The following is a 17,195-nucleotide window of genomic DNA, read 5'->3' as shown; positions in this document are numbered from 1 at the left end:
TTGCAGGCTGTGGTTGGGAGGTGTGAGCCACCCCGGCTCAGCAATGCTCCAGGCTGCTGCACCCTCCGTCCCCAAAGACAGGCTGGGGTCCAGCGCTGCCCTCCCACCCGAGAGGTGGTTTGCAGGGGCTGTCACTGCTCTGGCCCCTGCTCCCTGCCTCGGTGGCCTGGGAGGGATTTGCCTCCTCTCCTTGCTAGCCCTGCACGGCGAGTGGAGCCTTTCCATGGGCTTGGTTTGGTTTGGAGGGAGTCTGAAAGCATGAGCCTTCCTAGCTGGTGTGTGAGCATCTTCTTAATGCCCTTCAGGTCTTGCCAAATGGGGTGCTCCAGCCTGGACCCCTCTTTTCTGAGCGCCTGCTCTTTCAGTCACCTCTTTGTATCGAGGCCAGAAGTTTTTTCTCCCAAGCAGGTACACCTTTGAGCGTTCCAGGTATACATGTTTCAGCTGGCCGCCACCTGCAATACAACATCCTGCAGGTATTTTTGCACATTACAGGGCCTTTGCGTTGCAGCTGAGTGTGGAGGCACAGAGGAGAGCAAACCTGTCCTCACATTTAACTTTCTATCGCCCCAAAGTGGGCCGATTGCCTCGTGCTTTAGCCCAGGGTTTGTAGGGGACTCTCTTCTCCAGGGCGCTGCCGTTTGAGAAAAGCAGCTTTTCTGGGAGACATGGAAGAAACCTACCCCAAAAGCTCTGCTCTCCTACCCTGATTTCATGGGGTGTTTCTCCAGCTGTGCTCTGTGTGTGTGAAGGTTGCCTTTCCATGCAGGTGTTTAATTACCTCTTATTGCCTGGTTAATGATCTAGGACACATCTTGTTCAGATCCAATCATTGTGTTTGGGGAGCAGCTCCCTTTAGCAGTCACTGGATAATAAAGCCAAATTTGCAGGCTGCATCTTCTAAGTTATAAACAAGTTTTCCAGACAAAGTGTCTTGAGAATCTGCCATTAGCGAATTTATTTAGTGCTATTACAGCCTTGCTAATCCTCTGGGGAGAGGAAAATCAGGCTAACGCATAGCTGCTGTAGGGAATTGCCGTGATGTCCTGCTCATTACCCCTAGGGCTTAAACTCAGAAGAAGCTGTGGGATGCTGTGATGAGCCTGGAGAGGTGATGGGGTGGGAAGCAGGCAGGTCCTTTTGATGTCTGAAGGGTCTAGGGATGAGTAGTCCATAAAAGCCTTGGGACGGAGCTGTTAACGAGATGGTGTGGTGCAGAGGTCCTCTGTATTTAGAGAGATAGGACTCCCATTCGTGCCGGGGGAGCTGTGCTGGATTCGGCCTCCTCTGGTCTTCTGGGGAAAGGTCCTTGGAGCTGAGCCGGCTCTGAAGCCAAAGCCCACTTTCCTCTGCTCACTCTGGCAGGGCACTGAGCCCAGCCCCGTCCCAGACCCTTTTTAATGGGTCTTAATCAGACCTGCAGGGAGAAGGGGTGGGGGCCTTGGCACTTCTCCGCTTACCAATCGGTAAAGATAAAGCAAAGCAAAAGAAGTTTTGAGGACTGACTAATTTTAGACTTAGGAAGATCAAATATTCTATTTTCTCAGGGAGATAGCAATTTTTTAAAATAGGTGGGCTATTCTGAGGCTCTGGAGTTTCACTTTGGCTTGTATGAAAACTGCTCCACAAGTAGGAAAAAAGGCTGGGATAAAAATGATATGAAAAGGTGCTGTCCTTGGCATCTGTGAGGCAAAGGAGGCTGACCTGTGCATGCACGGTGGGAACAGGCTCTGATACCTCCCAAGGGGGTGAGTGTCCGGGGGTCTGTGGCTCCTGAATCCCGAGGCTGCTCTTCATGCTCTGCTGTTCTCCATGGCTTTGGAAGCTCTTAGGAGGGTTTCCCTCTCGCCGAGGACAGCCCAAGTCTTACAGTCTCTTGTCTCCAGTTGCAAAGACCATGTATCCTTTGCAACAAGTCTCGGTCTGGGCTGGCTGTAGCTGCTGGTCCTGTTGCCAGACAAGCAGCATCTCTGCATAGAAAAGCATCTGTCAGCCTCGTGCATGTCTGAAACCATTAGAAATAATCAGATGCTGAGTGCAGGCAGGAGCAGCTGTGGCTTACCTCCTGCTTCTTCATGGGAATGAAGATAAGAGGTGAGATGACAGAGTAGGGAGCTTTTCTTCAGCTGCTGGTTGCTGCCTGTCTGACCACACGGCCGTGAAGCTCGTCCTTTGTCCTTGGGGACGTGGTGGTGGGTGCTGCTGGACAGGGTGGTTGGTGAGATGGGCGTTTGGTTTTATTTGGTGTAACTATGACTGACCATTAGCAGGGGCTTTACAGGGGTGAGGAGGTGCATGAAATTCTCTTCCATGGGTGGTGTTTTATGAACAAATCAAGGCTGTTTCCAGGTGTATTGAAGACTAAACCCTCCTGCATCTGTGCTCACTGATGGTTCCTACTTTTGTCCTCCCACCTCCCAACTGTTCAATTTGTTGTAAAGGTCCTTCCATTGCTCTGCCACAGGCACCTACCACTTCTACAGGGTCATTTAAGACCTTAATGGTGGAGTTTTCCCTGCAGTGTCTGGCCAGCAGCAGCTCTTGGTGGTGCGTCATGGGAGGCTTGTGCAGTGTAAGGGCTCTGCTCATTGCTTTGATTTCAGCACATCGCTTGCCAGGAGAATGATTTCAAGAATGAAAAAGTTCAAAAGCAAGGAGGTGAAGTGGGAAGAAAACTTCTCCAGAGGACTAGGTGTGCAGAGGGTGGTCAGGAGGGGAGAGGAGAGGTGCAGAGGAGGCAAGTATGTTGTCATCCAGAAGGGCAAATGGTCTTATCAGGTAATAGTAAGTCATTTATGGGTCATATTAAGCCATCATCTCCTCTGTAAAAACTTGAGAGGCCTGCCTGATAAAGAAGGCACGCCATCCTCTAAACTCCTCCTCTGCCAATTTCTTATGAAAGATTATTCCAGGATTGTTCCTGAAATCTTCCTTCCCTGAAATGTTACCTGTTCACCAAGGTCCTCTACACAGCTGTGCCTGCTATCTGTCCCTGCAGGCAACCTCTACTCATCTGTGTGAGCAGCAAGAAGCATCTGGTTATGTGACTGCTCTGTAAAACCAGGCATCTGCATCCTGGCACAGCTCCAGGCTACTGAGATGAATCCCCAGATCCTCTTCTGGAAAGCAAATAAAATTATGATGATGTGACTTCCCATATGATCTCCTGTTGTGTCTGGAGCCCTGCCAGAGCAGCCAGCCCCCGGTCTATAACCCCAGGAGATAAGTCTCAGCCCCCAAAGTGAGCTGTAGCCTAGCTAGGGACTTGCCTGGGCAAGACGGAACCTGCTCTCGCACTGGCTTTGTCTGTAGATCAATGGCAGTGTTTCAAGGCTGGTTGACCTGGAATGAAAGGAAGGCTGCCCACCCCTGGCCTGTCCTCCCCATGGATGATCTCGCCCGGGCAAGGCAGCTCTGCCCGCTGCGGCAGCAGGAGCTTAGTCCCTGTTGCAATGCAGAGCGATCCTGTTGGAAATAAAGCTGGGGTGGGGAGATGGCCGGGAAGGTGGGAGGCCCTTGCTAATGCTGTTTTGGATGGTCGTCTTGGAGAACTGTGCTTGGGCTTCCAGCTGCAGAGGAGCAAATATGTCGTGGGGCAGTCCTGCCCAGGGTTTTGGGGCTCAGGTCCAAGTGCTGGGCACAGCTGTATGGGTGGCTGTGGTGGAGAACTGGTTGAACTGGTTTCCTTGCCTGTTGCTTCTTGCAGGGCTTGGGTTAACCATCGTACTCTGCCCTGGCACAGCTGGGGCTGGTCTGAACAAAACCCGCTGAGGATCTGGAAGTGACCTGGGCTGAAGCAAGCAGTGCTGGTTGCAAGTGTTCCCCTGAGGATTCTTGCAGCGACATCCCCTTCGCCTCTGCAGGTCGTGGTGGTCATCGCAGCATGGGAGAGGCTGGGCTGGCAGCAGGCAGAGAGAGCATCCCTCCCTTCGCAGCGTGCGTTGGACTGCAGCAGAAACTTGCTCTGGGCTGGATGTGGTGGCAGGGGTGGTGGGCTGGCAAGACCTGCCGTCTTTGGCTCTACCTCCAGCTTCCCCCTCCAACTCTTGTTTCCTGAGGCTGGGATGGTGACAGACCCCTTGGGGCTTTGCTGAGGGCTGGGTGAGTCCCGCTCCTCAGGCAGGTGAGCAGGCAGCAAAGAGCTGCCCCCTCGCATGGGGTCTGTGTGGGATGAGCACGCTGGCTCTGCCTCTTCTCCTCCCACCATGTCTGTCTGAGCAAGGACGAGGCAGGTCCCTTTGCTGCAGTGAGGCAGGCTGGATGTTTGGTATCGCTCCCGGACCAGGGCTCAAAACCAGGCAGGATCTGGCCCAGTGCCCTAGCTCGTGTCTCGCACTGTCTGCGAGAGGACAGGTTCTCCTCTGCCAAGCACGCTGCCTCTCCTCGCATCAGCCCTGAGATTAGCCCCGTGTTTATCTGTCCCGTCTGCGTACGGCACGGAGGTTGCCACTGCCTGCCAGAGCGTGTGTCTGTGTGTGCACAGGGGCGAGATCAAAGACTGTCAGCTTTTGAAATGCTCTGTCTTTCCGAGGGATCCTTGCCAGGTGGGGACTTGGCCAGGGGAAGGATCACACCTCTGTCTTGTTAAACAGAGGAGAGGAAGGTGCTGTTTTAAAGTTTTGCAAGGGAGAAGCTCCAGCCCTCGGCTCCAGGCTGTGGGTGGTGGATAGCTTGGGAAGCAGGTTGTCCGGGGTGGGGGGTGTGCTGGTATGTGCCTGGTTTGCTTTTTGTGTTAATTTTTAGAACTTCCTCCACGTGCGAGCACGCTGTCTTCCAGGGGATTACAGGCAGTCGATCTTGTTTGATTTAGTTTCCCTTGAATTCACAGAGAATTGATCTTCTCCTGGCTTGTGCAAACAGCCCTGCAGAGAAGGGGTTGTCCTGCGTGACTGTGGGCTCCTGCACGCTCCTGTTTTGCGTGGGCACAAACTGAGGTCTACTTGGCCTCAGATGCTCTTAACTCTTGTCCTTGGCAAGGTTTCAGCATGCTTTAAGCCTTTGAATGCAAATGCAGCAGGGTCTGGTCCTGTGGTCTACAGCTGATGTGCTGCACTGGTTTCTCCTCCCTGGGGCCCTCCAGCAGCTCCGTTCAAAGACCATCATTGCTGTCATTGGTCAATTGGATGTTAATGGCAAAGGGGTGATATCTCAGCAACTGCTTTCCATCCTGTCTCTAGACCTCCACACAGCAAAGACAGGCCCTGAAGCAGGTCTCAGTTAACTCCAGACCCCTTAGAGAAGAGGTCACCCCTCCTCCTAAGGTCCACGCTAGCTGCCTCCCAGTGCTTTGAGCTGGGGAGACCTCCTGTCTTCATTCTTCTGAGATCCTGGTGTGAGAAGCAGGGCCCAAGCTATGATAGCCCCATGAAGAGGTAGGGCTTTGCAGCTTGTAGAAGAGCAAAACCATAGCAGAAAGCAAGCACCTCGCAAAGGAGTCTTGTCCCACACGCATCTTTCCCTCTCTCCTGAGACAAGTGTGATTTGTTCTGTGCCAATTTAAAGAGGACAAAGATATCACCCAGGAAGTGACGAGGGACCCTAGGCCTTTGTCTCTGGCCACGGGCTGTCCTCGGGCCACAAGAAATGAGGAAGAACAGCCACAAACCTGTGGTAGTATCACGGGTGGCTGGTGCTTACGTAGGGGCTGTGGTCACCATCTGCTCCTGTCCACATCCTCCTCCATCCTCTGCCCTCCCTCCCTGGTCCTGCACTGGATAAGATTCCCATGTTGTTGTGGGATCTGTGCCGGATAAGCCTGAAACACGGGGTTCCTGGTTTGCGGGGAACTTTGAACTCTGCTTTATCTGAAACCAACAGGATGTAGACAGCAGCTAGCCCTTGCTATGGCTTAGGAGAGCTGTGGGGCTGGGCAGCGCAGCCTGGGTGGGCATCCCTAGGAGCCACGGAGATGCCAGGGTGCTGTTGGGCTGTACTGGGAACCAGATGGGACTCTGAACCTTTGCTCCACAGGGGAAAGAGCTGCCCAGAGGCAAAGGCTGCTTTAAGATCTCGCATAGACAGGGTGTCTAGGTAGAGCTTCAGACCCAGGCCTCTGAGGCTTTGGTACCGGAGTTTGTCCCGGAGCCTGAATCCCTCTGACTGAGGCTCCTGTGATGCTGTGCTGGAGCTGCTGACCTTCGTTCTGCCATGAGCCTTCAGCGTTTTGCTGGGACCTAGGGCCACCTTGTGCTAAGTCTGGGCCAAAAGCTTACTGAACTGCAAAATAACATCAAGTTCTGGGAATTGGTGGTTCCCAAACTGCTGCTGCTGCCTTGGAAAACTCTTGGGGCTGTAGGGCTTCTGCTACTTCTCTAGCATTTTAAACAGCCAATGCAAGAAGGTGCTTCAAAGTGTGTTTCAGTAGTCGCAGTGTACTCCCTCGAAGTCGCATTTGCAGACTTTTCCTCCCTGCAAAGGCTATGCTCTCTGCCACTCCGTTGGGAAACTGCTGCACAGTTGTGGTTGTGTGTGCCAAAACACTCTCCAAGCCAGGGCGAGGTCTCCCGTTCTCCCTCTGGGGCTCTGCTCTTTCCACCCCAAACTGGTTTTTCAAGTCATTTTTTCATATGTGCCTCCATCTCTGCTGCTGCTCACCTGCGTTCGGGGAGGAGCCTCCCAGAAACTGCTCTTTAGCGTGCCGCCAACCTTCCCTCGCTGAGTCTTGTCATTCCATCCCAACAGACCAGAGCAGAGAGCCAGCGCCCACGACGACTTTGCAGACTCCGGGAGACCAGCTAGGATCTCGCCAACATGTTCAAGGGGGTGGGCAAAGGCTCCTCGAGCAGCAGTTCCCCCAACAGAGGTTCCCCTGTCAAGCCTAGCAAGTAAGTGCGACTCGTCTCCTCTCTCTATGCTGTCCTGTGGACCCTGGGGGAAGATAAGGGAAGAGCACTCAATGTCTCCTAAGCCACCCTAAAAACTATCCCTCTTTGTGGAGCAGCCGGAAAGTTGAGGTTTGCTGGGAGCTGATGCCAAGATGTGCTGCCCTAGCTGTTGTCCTGGGCTTTGTGCTCCAACCCAGAAGTATCTGTGCAGCCTTTGGGATGTGCAGTGCCTGAAGTGCTCAGAGCTGTGTTAATTGAGCAGGGAGGTGCAAAGCCCCTTTTGGGCAGGTAGGAGTAGGGAGAATAAACAATGCAGCCTCTTTGCTTGGGTGGAGCAAGACCTGCTTGATGGTGAAGCAGATACCAGCCTGGATTTGAGATCCCAGGACTCGCTGGTTGTGTGAAGTTGGTGTGATGCTCCCCTAGGACCTGGGATCCCTGGAGAAGGATGCTCAGTTTGGTGCTGCTCAGGTGGTGAAGATGGGGGAGGAGTGGGTTTGCTGGTAACTGCTCTAATCCATCCTGGTGGCAGGCTGGGTCTCTGCAGGTCAAATAGCTGAGGTTGCCTCTTTCAGGCCTGTCTGAGGCAGCTTCCAAAAGGATCTGACAGCCACGTCCCTCTGAAGAGACTCCCTAAGCTCTGGGGAGCAAGATGTGTGATGGGACCAGGATGCTTCCCTAGGAGCCAGGGTGTCCTCTGGGAGGGGGTGCTCCAGCAGAGAGAACGCTCATCCTTCTCTTCAGCTGCAGTTGCTAGCTCAGGGTTATTTTCCACCTCCCTCAGCCACTTTGCATTTCGTAGTGTTAGAGGACTGATTCTGCGGGAATCCCTGACCCCAGCCAGGGCTAGAGGCTGAGGAAATTGCAAAGGGGTTTGTTCTAAGGAGGAGACAACCTGCAGGGAGAAAGGAGTGCTGGCCCCATCTTTTGGGACCACCAGCAGCCTGGGATGGTGTGTGTACAGACGCCTGGGTGGACGCAACACGGTGCTGGCACTCGGCTGCGTCATTTATGGGGGCCAAACCCAACGTTAGCAAACAGCCACCGTGGAGGGTGATGGCCCAGTGCTGCTGGGCAGGGCAGCGGGACCTGGCAAGAAGGTGGCCCCCACAAAGGCCGTGGCTTCCCCATGTGGATGTGGGAGCTGGCCCCCTCCCATAGGGAGTTTCTGCCTCAGTGGAGCTGAGCACTCACAAACTCATCTCAAAGACAGGTTTGGGGGCTCTCTGAATACCAAGTCTTTGTCGGGATCTGACTGCAGTGAGACACCTCCCCAGAACCCCCTGGAGCTGTGTCAGCCTCTGGTTTTTAGTCTTGCTAATGGAATCCATCCACCTCTCCAGCTTCCAAACCTGGGCTGGGGATTTCTCATGAGGCTTCCTGGGACGGCTCGCTGCAGCACTGCAGGAGGGTCTGGGCTAGGTTCTCCTCCAGCGTAAGCCTCTCGGGATAACTGGAGTTGCATCCTGGTGAGACCTCACACCGCTTCCCTGTGCAGGATGGAGGCTGGAGCCAGAAGTGTGGCAATTACTGAGCTAGTTGTGCTTGTTTTAGGAGGCACCAACCATCAGACAAAGGCTAATTTGTTCGGCCGTGGCCCGGGGCTTGGTCAGCACCCATATTAGCTGAGAAAATGAAGGTGAATGAGTTGTTGCAGGAGCAGCCGTCAGCACACGCTCTGCAGATGGCCCCGAGAAAATGTTGGTTGCCCATAGCTGCTGTTGGTGGCCCTAAGGCCAGAACCTCGGCAGCACTTGAGGTTCCCCGCCTCTGGGTGTTCACAACTAGCGGGTACCACTGCTGGCACAGACCCCTAGAGAGGTACGTCACCTGGGTCCTTGGGACCATGGTGTTGAGCATCCCAGCTCGCGGGGCCCTTTGCTGTGTCCGCGTGGTGGGTGCATCCCAGGGAGGCAGGAGCAAGCGCAGGTTTGTCCCTGAGGAGCATCCTCACTGTGCCCTGCTCTAGGAGGAGGCACATTGTGGGGCTGGAAGGGAAAACTCATGAGCAGGTGGAATTGAATCAGATCTGGCTGGACTGGCTGCCCGGGTGTGATCTTGACAAAGGCTGTGGGTGGTTTTGGAGGTGGATGGCAAATCATCTCCTGGTTTAATCGTCTCTTGGGATTGCTGCTTCTGCCACTGCCTCCTCCTGCTTCTCCCTGATCAGTCTAGAGCAGTGTGGCCCTGGGGGGACAGGCATGGGCTCAGGGCACTAACCCAGCACTGGCAGGGGGTTGTTGGTGGTCTGCTGTGAGCAGCTTGGGCTGGCAGATCAGAGCATTTGAGGTCTTCCACATGTCGGGGACAACAGACCCAGCTTTGGGGTCTGCCTTGTGGCCATAAAGCAAAGTCCACTGGAAGGAAGGGAGAGAGGGGGCCAGGGACTGAAGTGGGTGGGTGCTGTGGTCCTGCCCAAAAGTGCTCTGCCAGTAGTGACCAGGAGCAGGGGACAGTCCCGCTCCTGCTAAGAGACACTGTCCCTTGCATGCAGTTGGACTGTCTAGGAGGCAGAAAGTGGTATGAGAAATGAACCAATTAATAATGATGATAATAATAGTGCTCTGCCTCTTCTAGGCATGAGATAGCCCAGGGAGGAGGCCTGCCCTGCCTCTTGAGCAGGAGGAGCTCTGCCGAGCCTTGCCCTCAGCCATCCTGACCAGCCCGGGGCTGCGGCTGTACGCGCCCACTGTGCGCAGAATCGGACCCGAGCCCCGGGAGGCTGAGGGATGCCCAGTGTGAGCGCGGGCAAGCTCGTGGCTCCTCGTATCCCACCCGATGCCAGGCTGTCTCTCTGCAGCCCAAGCGCCGGCACGTTCACCCTGAAACGTGGGGCTCCGCTGTGGTCAGCTCTTGTTGAGTGAGGGCTTCTGCCCAGGGGCAGGAGGGACGGCCCTGAGGGAGGACCGTGATGCACCCGTGTCACTGCAGGCTGTGTGGATGGGTGCTGGCATGGATGGGAGAAGCTCGTGCTCCTCTCGGCACAGTCCGTGGTTGGGATGGGAGGGTCTGTGGTGGGTTGGGCACTTCTCTAAGTGTGCATGGACCAAGCGAGTTCCTCAGCATCGGTCCCACCTTGACTGAGGGTGGAAGGCTCAGCTGAGGACAGATGGCTTCTCTGCTTGTGTATCAGGCCTTACTCTGGCCCCTGTAGACACTCCTCTCCTGCCAGGATATCCCCTACCTGGCTTCAGTGCTCGTCAAGCATCCAGATTACTTCTTGGCGGACTCTGAAGTGGCTCAGCTGCTTGCAGGGCTGGAGACCCACTTCCAGCGTGGCTGCTGGCTACAAGGTCTCAGTCTCCTCCTCTGCCAGGCTTCCTCCCTTGGCTGGCATGGAGACCTCCTGGTTCTCCACTCGAGGACACACAGGGGAGACCCCCTTCGCTCCAGAGATGACGTTTTCCAGGAAACATCAGTTCTTCCCTGAAGATGAGGTTGTTTGCAACAGCATCCTTGTTTCTAACCCCAGGTGCTCGGTGCAGTGCAAAGGTCGTGCAGGCTGGGGATGGGCAAGGCTGAGTCCCCATCACCAGGAGGTTGCTGAGGTCTCTTCGGGCCATAGTTTTGTTTTGGCTTGACCTAAACAAAGCTGATTTGTGCGTCCAGCCTTGTGAACCAAGAGATGGGGTGTCCCCGTGTTTCCTTCAGCTAGGAAGGGGGTGCCACCAGAAATAAGCAAGTTTTTATTGGCGATCTACCCTCCCTGGGAAGGATGGATCCTCACTTCTCCCCTCTTGGAGCGGCACAAAGGTATCCCCAGTCACATCACAACGGGGCTCAAACTGGACACCCCATTCATGCTCTTCCCGGGCAGGAACTGAATTCAGCCAGACCTTTCGGGGTGGACGGACTCCCCCCGGCACATGGGGAGAGGCGTCCATCCCCTGGGATGGCGGCCAGCCCGTGACTCACTCTCTCCTCCCTACGCAGAGAGCCCGGGCAGGAAATCTGGGTGGTGCTCAAGTATTTGCTCATGGGACACCACCTCATTCCAGGCGTGTCGGGGGATGAGTTGGAGGTTGTGTAACCTCCTGGGGAGGGGGGACCTCCTAGAGCTTCCAGCCTGCTGTGCACGCTCAGGCTCACGGGGACCGAGTCCTGACTCTGCGCTGCTGCCGTCCACCCCGTTGTGCTGGGACTTGGGGCCACTGTTCATCTGCCTGAGGACTGCGGCTTACCCCAGGAAAGGCATCCATGGGGCACAGATGGGGTAGGAGGGGTGTTTAGCAGGATATAAAAGACAGGTTGTAGCAGGCAGTGATGCTTTGATGATGATGAGGAATGCCCTGCTTGGGCTCTTTGGCTCCATAATCCCTGGAACTAGACCTTGTAGAAGAGGGCACTGCCAGAGCGCAGCCGTCCCCCGTTTACTTTGCTGACATGCATTTTGCAGGCAGGGAAGCTGAGGCATGGCCAGGAGATGCTGCCAACCCAAAGCCCCCGAGGGACCTGAGAGGTTCTATGTCGCAGGCCCGCACCACCCTCTTGGGAAATCAAAACCAAGGGAGGAGTCAGAGAAAGGGGACAGGAGGATGCTGTGAGCAGGAGCGCCAGGGCTGCACCTTCTCCAGAGTTACACGGGCTCGGCTGCAGTCAGTGTGGACTGAGCTGACTTGAAACACGAGCTTCGTCTGTGGCATCTGAGTGCTTGGCTTGGGGTGACCATAACACTCACCGGCACTTTACAGTCACTTGGGGCTGTAATAAATGAACATCCCAGCATCTGCTCTAGCCTTTGGTATGAACTGTGGAATAGCTGGAGCCACGATGAGGAGCTGGAGCAATGACAGAGCCATTAAGGGAACCACTTCCCCCTGTACTTTGCTGTAGTCAGGGGCTAGGAAGGAAACCACATGGCTGGAGAGCAGATGTGGGTGGCTCTGCTGCAGGACATCACCTTTCTCCTACCTTCTTCTCCACCAAAGAGGTACCAACCAGCCCTGAAGAAGTGTCCCCCCCTTCCACTGACCCCAGTGCAATGTCCCATTGTCACTGCTCAAACTCTTTCCTTCTGGTCTCAGACCCCAGAGTCGGCGCACAGCCAAGCTGAGCCTCTGCTGAACTTTGTCCCGTCAGCAGCCGTCCAAGGGCTTGAGTCCCTGGATGATACTATCGGTCCACACCCTCCCGCCTCTGCTTGCCCACATTCTGGCAGCGCTGCACTCTCCCTGCCTGGAGGGTAGGGCCGGCACTGTCCTCAAGGGCAGATGCTATTAGATACAACAGGACACGGGGACAAAGGTAGCACCAAGGCTTATGCTTCCTTGTCCGCAGGGAGGTTTGGGAACCATCCCATGCCTTGCTGCAGGCTCTGGATCCAGCTGTTTCGGCAGGGCTCTTGGCACTCATTCACAGTAGCAGTGTTGGAATAAGGGCTGTGATGGTATCCATCAGCTGTGTGATGGCACCGAGGTGAGACACAATAACAAATGGTCCGATGGGGACCTTCAGTGAAACTTCACTGGGGTGAGGAGGACTGGTAGTTGTGCTATGGCCTTGGGAAATTTGTCCCCAAGCCCTGAAAGTAGCATGACTGCAACAGCCTACACAGTGCCCAGAGGGGCTTGTAGTCCGTGTAGCAAGTCCTTGTCCACTGCAGCCCCGTCCTGGGGTGGCATTGGGCCCTCCAGTATCTCAGTGGGCTGAACTGCAGAGAACTTTGCATGAAACAAGACCACAGGATGGCAGTTCTGGGTCAGGTGAAAAGCCATCTCGCCCACCTCTATCAGCAGCCAAGGGCAGACACCCAGGGAAGTGCCTCCAAACAGGGCAAGCATGTTGTGCTGCTTCTGCAGGATGTTCTCCTGGCCTCCAACTGTCTGTGGCTTTCGGTCTTCCCAAACCAGATGTGGTTTCGGTGCATTTGGGAGCCCTAGAGCGATTTTTTTTTCTTTTTCTTTTTTTCTTTTTTTGTTTTTTTGGTTCCTCCAATGTTTTTGAATCCACGTGAACTTCTGAGCATCTGCAGTGTCCTGCGGCAAGGAGTTGCTCAGATGAGCTGCATGGTGCGCAAAAAGCCACCTCCCACTCTCCCTGAACACACCACCTCTTACCTTCACTTGGCAGAAAGCAACAGCCAGGCATTGACCGCTTGTGTGCATCTGTGCCCTTGGCCACAGCTTAGACTCTTTCTTTGGAGACCAGGAGGACATGGGGGAATGGCCTGAAGAACCACACCTGTGTCAGGTCCTGGGCAGTGATGAAGAGGGTGAGAATTGCCTTCACCCACCCATCTGCTTTGCTGTTCCCTCTCTCAGGTCCTCAACAAATGAGCTGGCTGTGCTCATCTCGCGCATGCAGACGAATGCTGACCAGGTTGAGAAGGACATCCTGGAGACACAGTCCAGACTCAAGCAGGTGAATTGTGGCAGAGGGTGGTGGGAAGGTGAAAGGCTTTGCCTAGAAATGCAGTGTCTAGGATAACAGGTCAGGTGTCTGCTCTCTGCATCAGCTTGCCGGTGCAGGTTTGGGAGCTGACTCAAGGCTGGGGAGGAACAGAGCACCCCACAGAGACTCCCAGCCCCTGGGGCTGCATACCAGGGCCTCCCAAATTCCAACCTCCATGCTTTCTGCTCAGTGCCTCATGCTTCCCACAGCCAAGGCTGTCTCACCCACAGCAGCACGGTCCTGTGCCCCCCAGCAATCCCAGAGGCAGGCAGCCAGCCTGACCCACACTGGTCCCCTGGGTGGGAGAGAAGCTGAAGCAGGCAGCTTGGTGGGGCATACGCTCCCCAGCTGTACCCTTGGACCAGGGTTCTTCTGTCGTCAGTGTGTTGAGCATTCAGGCCCTCTGAGGTGGCCAAGGAGAATGTTGTGAGGTCTGTGTGGTCCAACCAGGCTTTTTTTCTCTGCCTTCCCTTGTCTCCAGGATGCCAGCAATCACCAGAAGAACAAGGCTTTTGAGTTCCAGCCAGAGAATGCCAGGAATCTGAAGGAAGCAGAGACTCTGCTGAAGGACCTCTTTCTGGATGTGGACCGTGCCAAGAAGCTGAAACACCCTCAGGCTACTGAGATAGAGAAAGAGTAAGTACAGCGGGAGGACTAGTGTGGTGGGGGCACCAAGCAATCGGCAACCCCCCTAAGATCTAGACCGAGCTCCAGTTGTTGCCATGAGAGGTAGAGTTTCACCCTTTCAGGGCTTCTGCCAGTATATTGTAAAGATAGTGGTATGTGGGGTTGCTGCCAGAGTGATCACCTAGTCTTATTTGGGAGTTCTTGTAAAAATGCAGAGCTAAAATGTGGCCCCATTCCCAGGGCAAATCCCCTTTTCCTCTGCCTTTCCTAAAAAGAATGCCTTTCATTCAGGCAAGCAGAGTTGGGTGTTTGAATGGGAGAACTACTTCAATTGGCCTCTGGTGCTTTGCTCCCCTTTGCTCTCCAGCCCTTCTGTGTGGAAATCGGGAGGGAATAGTTGTTTCCTAGCTGGGAAGGGACAGCCCTGTTCTCCTTGCAGCTTTCTCCTGGGTTGTAATTCCTGAGACATGCCTGGAGATGGAGAGCACCAGGACAAGTGCCTCCACTGCTGAAGGAGGCCAGTGGCACAAAGGGACAACAAAGTAGCCTGGGTCTTAGAGTGAAATCTAGGCTTCACAAACTCCACTTTGGTTCTCCCCCCTCCAAAATGACACAGACATGTATGCCTTTTCTCCTTGGCAGCATCCAGCAGCTCCACGACCGCGTGACGCAGCTGTGTGCAGAGTACCGAGCCCTCTACGAACAACTCAACATCCCTGATGTGGCACCCAGGGTAGACTGGGCCAGGATCCTGGACCAAAAGATGGTAACAGCAGCTGGTTTTAGATGTATCTCCCAACACCTAGAAGGGCAGATAATGTCCGCTGTTGCCTGTAGGTCTCTGCCAGCCATCGTGTGCTCAGCATCATGCAGGGACATTGAGGGGGTGGAAGTAACTCTGAGTAAGAGGAGGACTCTCCTCTCACCTCTTAAAATCCTCTGGAGGACCCTCTTGATTGACCCCTTCAGATTAAGAGCTATCAGAGGGGGATTAGGTAGAGATGCCCTGCTGTGGGATGAAAGGATGGAGAAGGTGACGTCTTCAAGGACTTTACAACCTTACATCCTAGGCTTTCATGCTGCAAGGTCTTGGGTATGTGCAGTGCCCAGTTCGGAGTCAACTTGGATTCCCTTGGAAGTGAGATGGTAACTGTGCCCATCCACTGCATATCGCCGAAGGAAGGGTGGCTGGTTCAGCTTAGGTTGGTACACCAGGGTTTTATGGCCTGGTTATCTTGGCCCCTGTGTATGGCTGGGGGCATGGCAACCAACAGCACTCACAGTAAACAGCAAGATCCCTTCCTTTCTTCCTGGACTGGCATCAGATCTCAGATCTTTTCATACCCTGCCAGTACAACTGGGGTTTCTCCCTGAAATAAAGCCTTTTGCTTTAGTCTCTGCCTAACTCCTTTTGCACAGAAACAAGTCAATGCAGGACAGTACGGCCCCGGCATGTCAGAGCTGGAAAAGCAAATAGCTGAGCACAACATCTTCCAGAAGGAGATTGAAGCTTATGGCCTCCAGATCAAGAACCTCCGCTCTGGGGTAAGGCACCCTCCATCCCCTGCTTGTTCCTGTCGGCTTCACTCAGGATCCTGCGGGCTCTGCTCGCTGTCTGGCTGCATGTCCCATCTGCTTCTCTGCATGGTGAATATCCACCCTTGTTCTGCAGAGGACGTGGGGAGACATGAGCTTGGACAGATCAAGCCATGCAAGGGCCACAGAGGTGGTTCCTGAATGGTTTCTAAAGCCACCTTCCTTAAATCAGCTCATCAGCATCTACCACATGTTTTGGTAACGGATTTTTTCTGTTTGTTTTTTTTGGTTTTTTTTCCCTTGGTCTTGGCCGTGTTGTAACCCAGGATGTGGCAGACTTAAAAAGCCAGTACAAGGACTTGCTGGTAAGCTTCTTGGTGATTTTCTGGACAGATGGGGTCATACAGCAGAGTAACACCATCCCTGATGGACAGGGAATGGCCAGCTCAGGGCAGGAGCTACCTTTTGGTCTTGTACAGTGAAGTCATGTCCCTCATCTTTCCTCGTTTCCTCCCCACCTTGGAATGGGTGTAAATTGAGACCACGCTCACTGCCCTCAGGGCAACGCTGCCGGTGAGATCTGTGTCTCTCCTCTTCATGGATTGTTGATCTGGAGTTGCCTGTGTGTCTGTGAGCGCAGGGTTACAGATGCGGCAGCAGGAATCCCTGTCCCAGCCCACACGCTGTTCCAAATCAGGATTGCAAATGTTGAGGCTTGCGCTGCTCCCTAACAAGGGCTCCAGAGAGGAAATGAGCAGCAGGAGCAAAGGAGGTGGCCAGGAAGGTCCTGGGTTTAGCCAGCTGGGCCCGTAAAAGTTAATGCTGAAGAATGGCATTTGTGAGAAATATAGCAGAGCTGGGCCAGCTCTCAGACTGCCCGAGGCACCAGCCCACACCTGAGATTCTGGTTAGACAAACACATCCTGTCTGTGAAGGAGGGAAAGGGAACGGCAGCCCCATCAGATAAGAGCAAGCGGGCGGCAGATGTCTCACCAAGGTCTCTGGGAATCTCCCTGGTGGATGTGCAATGCGAGTGGGGTCCTGGGGAGGAGGAGGAGGACGGGAAAGAGGATCCTCAGCCTGCGCACCAACACTGTTTCTCTCCTGTGTGCATGGGCAGAAAGCCTCCGTCTGGCGAGGACAGAGCCTGGGCAGCCTGTACAACCATCTCCAGGGCTGCACCAAGGAGCTGGGCTACCTGACGGACCAGCAGACCAGGATCCTGAAGCAGGACTGGAGCGACCAAATGATGGACGTCCAGAGCGTGCGTCGGGAGTACGAGGTGAGCTCCTGGGGGATGGTAGCATGTCCTGGCTGTCGCAGGCTGGCCAAGCCCAACGTGCGAGATTTGCAGAGTGGATCACAGCCTCCTAGACATCCACCACCAGCCCTGAGCCTCGTGCTTTCGCAGGGCAGCCTTATAGTCCTGGGCACAGAAAGAGAGGCAGAAGAGACTCTCTGGGTGCATGCTGGAGTTAAAAATGAGCCACTCTTTGTGTCCCCTCCTGTCCCCTGAGCTGGCACGTGGGATCATACATCAGAGAGCTGTTGATGAGATGTCCATGGTCAGAGGGGAGGGGAAGGCTCAGCGTCACGTCAGCCTCAACGTCCAAAGTACAACACCCGGTGACTGCTATATGCTGGGACCAGGAAAGAGAGGGATAATTGCTTAGGAAAATGCTCTTTGAATGAATGCCCTGATGCTTTCTGAGGCCCAAGCGTGTCTAATTTGTTTTAGCTTTGCCTAGCCCCTTCTCTTTTTAAAAACAAACAAACAAACAAGGATGTCTATGCTTTGGGAGCCTTTTCTCTGCTACA

General features: G+C 54.5%; 1 protein-coding gene across 3 annotated transcripts in view; it reads left to right on the top strand.

Annotated features, from left to right (window-relative positions):
• EVPL (envoplakin) overlaps positions 1–17,195 on the top strand; it is a 34,765-nt gene that overhangs the window by 3,208 nt on the left and 14,362 nt on the right. The window contains exons 2-8 of one of the 3 annotated variants that reach the window (XM_075044578.1): positions 6,682–6,824; positions 13,085–13,184; positions 13,696–13,850; positions 14,484–14,607; positions 15,261–15,386; positions 15,704–15,742; positions 16,498–16,659. In XM_075044578.1, coding sequence (XP_074900679.1) covers positions 6,751–6,824; positions 13,085–13,184; positions 13,696–13,850; positions 14,484–14,607; positions 15,261–15,386; positions 15,704–15,742; positions 16,498–16,659 — 780 coding nt within the window. In that variant the 5' untranslated portion in view covers positions 6,682–6,750. Of the gene's footprint in view, positions 1–6,479; positions 6,825–12,496; positions 13,185–13,695; positions 13,851–14,483; positions 14,608–15,260; positions 15,387–15,703; positions 15,743–16,497; positions 16,660–17,195 lie in introns of those variants that run through there. The other 2 variants (XM_075044577.1, XM_075044576.1) reach the window with 2 other exon arrangements.

Source organism: Buteo buteo, chromosome 13 (assembly GCF_964188355.1).
Source record: "Buteo buteo chromosome 13, bButBut1.hap1.1, whole genome shotgun sequence".
Classification (NCBI taxonomy): Eukaryota; Metazoa; Chordata; class Aves; order Accipitriformes; family Accipitridae; genus Buteo; species Buteo buteo.
The sequence above is the reverse complement of the archived record's forward strand: the minus strand, read 5'-3'. Positions and strand labels throughout refer to the sequence as shown.